Below are 6,996 nucleotides of genomic sequence, written 5' to 3' on the forward strand. Positions count from 1 at the left end.
AATCATCAAACCGCTAGCTATATCAGTGGGTGGCTGAAACAGAGACATCTCAATGGGTAAATGACTTGTTCTTTGACCCTCAGCTACAAGTGCAGCAATCCCAGCCTCAACCTCCTACAGTTAACGAGCAGGCACCACAGCATAGTCAGCAATCGCCTCAAATTGTGCCTGGTCGGTCATTTGTGGATTCGAGACTAAGACGTCGCAGTCCATCTCCATGCTCGGGGTCTAGAAGGTCTGTTGACTCGATCCAAAGTGTCGCTAGAGGGATTGGTCATAGTAATGCTGTTAATTTTCCTCAGGTGCAAGCACCAATGGCTGCGGTTGATAATGATAGTGAGGACGACAATGAAGATGACAGCGATGGTAATAGTGTAGTTAATATGAGTGTATTTAATATTAGTGTATTTAATATTAGTCTATTTATTATTGTTAATGAATCCTAATACTTGATTAGTGTATTTATTCTTGTGGTTGTTCATGTCATGCAGCTGCGGCGGAAGATATAGATGGGGTGGAAGGTGCGAGAAGTTTCCACACTACCGATGTACAAAGTAAGGGGTATAACTTGAGGATTGACCCAATACGTAGGAGCGCAAGTAGATATACCCCTTCCACAATAAAAAAAGCAGTAAAAAAATGTACTAAATTTGTGAAAAAGACATTTAGCAAGTAATCTTTATATTTATTGTTCACCTATTGTTGTAAGATTGCTATTGTGGTAAGATTGCTATGGTAGTTTTTGTTTAATTTAATTCATAATGTAGTACATAATCCAATACAATAAGTAAATAAATGCCAAAAATCCTAAGAATTATGAGCACCACCACTAGCACTTGACCCTGGACGCTGAGGGCATCTACTTCGACTGTGACCTTGGCCTCCACAAAGCCTGCAATGCCTAGGACCACGCATATCACGCATATCCATTTCATTCAAGAAACGAGTTATTTTGGGACGTCCTTTGGATACTCGCTTTAAGTGCGGATTAGGTATATGCCTTGGTCCTTGATACACAGGCCATGTTGCTGGATTCCCTAATGGCTTAAACCTTGCTCTATACACCTTCTTTATCTCTTCCATCCTATATATGTCATGAACATATTGTTGCCAATCAAGTCGTTGGTTCGCACAACACGCAAAGACATGACGACAAGGAATTCGATATGTCTGAAACTCACCACAATCACAATGTCGTTGACGGAGATTCACCGCATACTCTAAACCACTGGGCATCTCGCGCACCTCAAAGACCTCATTCTGCCTATCAAACAAGTTAACTTGGATGTTTCCCGCTGCTTGCTGATTTGATTGAAGTTTGTTGATTGCATATTCAGAGAATACATGTCCCGCATTCGTTCGAGCCTCAGCCTCAGCCTTCTTCCTAGTGAACAACTCATTTAACCTATAAAAAGTTGCCTTGACAAGTGATGTAATTGGAAGATTTCGCGCCCCCTTTAATACCCCATTGATGCACTCGACTAGGTTTGTGGTCATATGACCCCAGCGATATCCATTATCGAACGCCAAAGCATATTGCTGACGTGGGATCCGATCGAGCCACTGAGTGTAAGCCTCACCACGCTCACGTAATCTTGCATACTACACATTAAATTCACGCACAGTCCTACAATAACCTGTAAAAAGAAAAAAAAAAGAAAAAAAATAAGTATCACCACATAACACTAACATCATTATTTAACTATAATTTACGTACCCATATTTACAATCAACTTTTGTAAATACGGTGCCTTGAAATTCCTTAAGAAGTTGGATGCTATGTGCCTAACACAAAACATGCGGATAGCTCTCGGAGGCTCCCATGATCCATTACTACGTGCTATTGCTGAGGTAATAGAGTCGTGTCGATCAGAGATAAGCCCAATACCATCCCGCGTCACCACATGTGTGCGCAAATGAGTAAGAAAAAAGTGCCATGCATCAGAAGTCTCACCCTCAACAACGGCAAATGCAAGAGGCACAATATTGCCATTGCCATCCTGAGAAACTGCAACTAAGAGAGCTCCTTTGTATTTGCCATACAGATGTGTGCCATCTATTTGGACGATTGGTTTGCAGCTCCTAATCTAATGTAAGGGTAAAAGCTCCAAAACACTCGTGTCAGTATCCTAATATCCTGGACCACCTCATCCCCTAGGTAAGCTGGTGCAGTTTCGATCTCAACTACAGCTGATGGATCTTTCTGTACCATTGCTTCAAACCACGACGGTAAAGCTTCATAAGAAGCTTCCCAACCACAAAAAATATTCGCAATTGCCTTTTTCTTGGCCAGCCATGCTTTGCGGTAACTTATCGTATAATTGAATTTCGATTGTACTTCAGCAATCACAGATTTCACCTTTAAAGATGGATCAACTTCAACCAATGGCTTTATAACCTCTGCAATCATGTCTGAGTTTATCTTGGCATGATCTTGAGAGATTGTTGTCCTGGAGCATGTGTGACTACCATTGTACCGCCTTATAACCTAACAAAACTTTCTCTTAATAAGACTAGCCCTGATAAGCCAATCGCAATTTGTTCCATAGTGTACACACTTAGCATAAAATGTGGTTGGCTCAGATCCACACACTCGATAATCCACACCCCGACGAATGGTATAATCTTTAATTGCTGCAATCACAGTTTCTCTAGAACTAAACTCCATGCCGATGACAAATTCACCATCCGTAACAACAACAGGATCTACAACAGCCATAACAAGAAATAAGTCTTACTGTTACTAATAATGGTAACAATAATAAATTAATAATAATAATAACAACAAATAATCGTAATAACAAATAATAACTATAATAGTAATGCGTAATATAATAAAGGCTAATAATAATTATTATAATACTAATCACAATAAAAATAGAAGACTACTTACCTGCATTGACAAACTTAGGAAATTCTGGTGCATTCATAGCATCTAGATCCAAAGCATGCATAAAAGAAGGCTCTCTAGATAGATGTTGGCTCGTTAGTGCATTTGTCACATCTGCAACGTCAGGCTCAACTATGATATCATCTTCGTCGACATCTTCAACTAGACCAACAATATGATAAGTGCCCTCGAATTCCTCTTCACTTTCAATGTTATAAACCGTCCAGTCGATGTTAGGTTCGGGTAAATTAACCTCAACTAATTCTTCGAACTCAACATATAACTCGATAACTGACACTTGTGCCCGTGTTTGTTGGTAGATCGAAAACATCACTTGCATACTTGTATCGTCAACCACATACATTATTTGAAATTGAATAAAACCCCCAAATACTAACACAGGTTGTCTATAAAAAATATTTGTGATTCTCTTTAATACTTGATTATCAACACACTGACAAAGTATACGCTTAAATTCCTCGTATGTTATTCCAAAAGGAATAACAAGATCATATGGATTTTCACATACAAAACTCACACCTTCAGATGTTTGTGAAAAAATTTGACCATTATAATATATTTTCAAACTAACACTTTCTTCCATTTTTCTTCTCTTACTCTCTCAACGAAATAAACCACACTCACACTCAACAAATTCGTTCTTCTTTTTATAATACTCGATGTATATTTTTTTAATAAAAAAAACAATACGCCCCTGCGTAATGTCATTCCGCCCCATGCGTTCTGGTAATACGCCGTTCTTGTATTGTCAATACGCCCCCTTGTATTATATTTTTAATATTAAACTAATACAATCCGCCCCCTTGTATTGTGAGTTTAATATTAAATTTATACAATCCGCCCCCTTGTATTGCTTTTTAAAATTTTTAAAAAAGCAATACGCCTCCCTTCTACTGTCTTCTTTTATTTTTTAAAAAATATTTGGTTAAAGCAATTCGCCCCCTGCAAATTATCAGCCCTCGTAAATATGCAAAACACCACTACATCCAATAATGAAGTATTACACCAAATCTTAACCAATATTAAAAAAAATGATCCGCTGGTCCAAGCTATTTATATCATCAAAATATTTTAATACATTAACTTAATCGTTGGTTTCTTTTGAGTTTTCATAGGTCTGAACCTAAATTGTGATTATCCAATGGGTTTAACGTTTAGCTGCTGTAAATCGTGGAAATTATATGGGTTTCATTCTTTTGGATTCGAAACCCAAGAATATCCCACGATTTATACATGTGTAGCCTATCACAATTTCTGACACGTCTATAGTTTTGTGTTGCACCTAAATCGTGATGCTTTTACGTATTTTACACCTATTCGTTATTAATCGTTTTCAGCACATAAGTTGTGGTATTTTTAGTGTTCTTACTTCTTACACATAATATTTTAAAACTTAATGAGAATCCACGATTTATACAATAGATGAGAGGATGAAATTATAATGAGTTAAATTTTAGAACAATCTGATATATTTATAATTCATTTCGATTAAATATATAAATTATCCGATGATAATGATAAATTCATAGTTGGTATATATGGAAATTGGAAACCTGGTTTTATGAATTTTTTTTAAATTAGGAATAGAGAATTAGCTTTCAAAACCATATCTGATACTATACTCTTAACATAAGTACACGTGTATTATTATCTTTCTTGATAATTAAGTGCTTGATGGATTTCTCAACGTATGATACACACACACTTACATGTATGTCTACTAGAAGGGGGAAATTATGGAGTTGTCATTTTTCTCTTTTTTTTCTTTTTTCACTTTTCTTTTACAGAAAAGGAAGTTAAGATATAAAAGATTAAATGCATCAATCTATGTTTAGATTAAAGAGGAAAGAAGAAAGTTTTGTATAATGGGTTCCGTGTAGTTATATATATATTTCATATGAGTAATCTTAGATAATCAATAATTTTTTAAACAACATGAATAATCACTAATTAAATTAAAATATATTATACCTTTAAATTATCTATTTAAATTTTAATATTAGAATAATTATCCGCACATCTAGTGAAATGAACATCCAATATATCCATTATTCACATTATTTAATATTTTTATTATTTATTTATATTTTTTCATTTTATATTTGTGTACGTAGTACTATTACTATTATTTGAAAAAAAAAACTCCTATATACACTACAATATTTTAGGTTTATGGCCACGATTTTGAGAAGGAGTGACTATAGAAGCTATAGTCACGGCCAAAACCGTGACTATAAATAGACGATGGTCACAGTAAAAAAAACATGGTCTAAAGTGTCAGAATTTGATCATTACAACCGTGATCATAAAAACCGTGACCATAAATCTATGGTCATGAGAAAATAGGCCACGACAAAAAAACCGTGATCATAGACCTATGGTCACCCTTTTCACTAGCTATGACCGTGACCATAGACTTTTTTTTGGTTATGATACTTTCTCTTGATGTCATTATTAAGTTTCCTCTCTCCCGCTTCCTTTTTCATAAAATGCTATAAGAAAAAGAGTTATAGAATATCATTAAAATTTATTATTTTTTATTATTATTATTTATTATTATTTTTAGTCATTAATTTAATTTTTTAAAATTTAATAACATAATTTAGTTCATATTTTTAAGCATCAAAAAATATTATTGGTATATTAAAATTAACCACTAATGTATTTGTATATAAATATATATGATTTAATTTATTTTTAATGTGTATTTATATTCTAACATGTATTTTCTATTAATAACTGACCTTGGTAAATAATTTTAGTGTATACATAATATAATTGTTTAAATATTAATAACTAACTGATAACAAAAAATAATAAATTCTAATAATTCTCTCGCATTTCTCATTTTATAATACTAAATTGCTAAAATTTCTAACGTTGCATTAACTAAGAAGACTCTAGTTTAAAAAAAAAAAAACTTGTACAACTGAAGACTTAGTTAAAAATGCTCAAACCATAAAGATTTGATTAAAAGTTGTGGTAGTATGACACTCTTTGGCATAAAAAGTATTAGTGTATGTACTTTCATTAACACGTATAATAATGCATGATGATTACGATGATCTATGATAATGAATTAATGATTAATGATAGTATTATTATATTCACTTATCTACGAATAATAATGTGCATTCACGAAAAGATTACAAGTTAAGCTGAAATTAATTTTGAATTCATTGGTGCAATTTGGAGCAGAGACATGGCCCGGGAATCAAAGTTGGTGGTTTCGTGTTTGGATTCCATGAAGCAATCAGGTTTAGGTTGGTGGAATCCCACCATACGAGAGGGATGAAATGAATTCAAGCACTTAGCAAAATAATAAATGTAAGACAAATACAATTTGCTATATGGTGGGGCTAAAGGAACCCATGCCACACTCTACATCTCTTTTTCTAATCTAAATTCTAACACTATATCTCTATATTCTTATTTCATATATATAACTTAAGTATTATATATGATTAAGATACATATAATAAAATGAGTTTCTATGGTTTTTTTTTTGTTCTATTGTATTTCTCAGTCCAATAAACAGAAGACTGATTAATAATTTTGTTACCGACTAATGAATTATTACATATATAAAATAAGATTTAAATTTCGACATTTATTTAAACGAATAAGTGAATTGATCATTCGACTAATCCAAATTAGTTAATTGAGTTTCCATGATTGATTTTTTAAATTTATTATGATTATTATTATCTCCAATAATGATACACATATCTATTATTGAGAATCCGTTGTCAACTACACTAGCTAGTGGCCAGTGTTCAATCTTCAACCTTCTTCAGCTTTCTTAATTAATATTTTGTTCAGAATCTAAAAATCAATACCAACACATGTTATGCTGCATATTATATGGTTAAGTTTGCATCTCTTATAAAAGTATTTATCCTAAACATTTAAATTAATAAAAAGAATAACATAAATAATTATATCTTTATTAACATTATTTTTTATATTTTAAAATTTAGTTAAATTTTCCAGCGAATAACAGAAATCATATTCATATTCTTCCACCCAATAAAGGTATATATATATAGATTGCTGGCTTGTATCCATCCGTCGCAAGTCAAATC

At 33.0% G+C, this 6,996-nt stretch overlaps 1 protein-coding gene across 1 annotated transcript; it reads right to left on the bottom strand.

The window, feature by feature from the left end:
• Positions 1–807: 807 nt before the first annotated feature.
• LOC107460731 (uncharacterized) lies at positions 808–3,254 on the bottom strand. The gene is made up of 5 exons (XM_016079121.1): positions 2,894–3,254; positions 2,594–2,706; positions 2,147–2,488; positions 1,728–2,087; positions 808–1,602 (listed from the first exon to the last, which is right to left on the bottom strand). Exons 1-5 carry the CDS (start codon positions 3,252–3,254, stop codon positions 808–810), a joined length of 1,971 nt encoding a protein of 656 aa, XP_015934607.1.
• Between the last annotated feature and the right edge of the window lie 3,742 nt (positions 3,255–6,996).

The sequence above is a fragment of the Arachis duranensis genome, chromosome 8 (genome assembly GCF_000817695.3).
Source record: "Arachis duranensis cultivar V14167 chromosome 8, aradu.V14167.gnm2.J7QH, whole genome shotgun sequence".
Lineage (NCBI taxonomy): Eukaryota > Viridiplantae > Streptophyta > Magnoliopsida > Fabales > Fabaceae > Arachis > Arachis duranensis.

Bases quoted from the DNA above. Each gene is read 5' to 3' on its own strand.
- LOC107460731 (XM_016079121.1), bottom strand. From the start codon at position 3,254: ATGTATGTGGTTGACGATACAAGTATGCAAGTGATGTTTTCGATCTAC. The intron at 2,088-2,146 runs GTGGTCCAGGAT...CCCTTACATTAG, and splicing joins CAGCTTACCTAGGGGATGAG to ATTAGGAGCTGCAAACCAAT. The intron at 1,603-1,727 runs GTAAATATGGGT...TTTAATGTGTAG, and splicing joins CGTATTTACAAAAGTTGATT to TATGCAAGATTACGTGAGCG.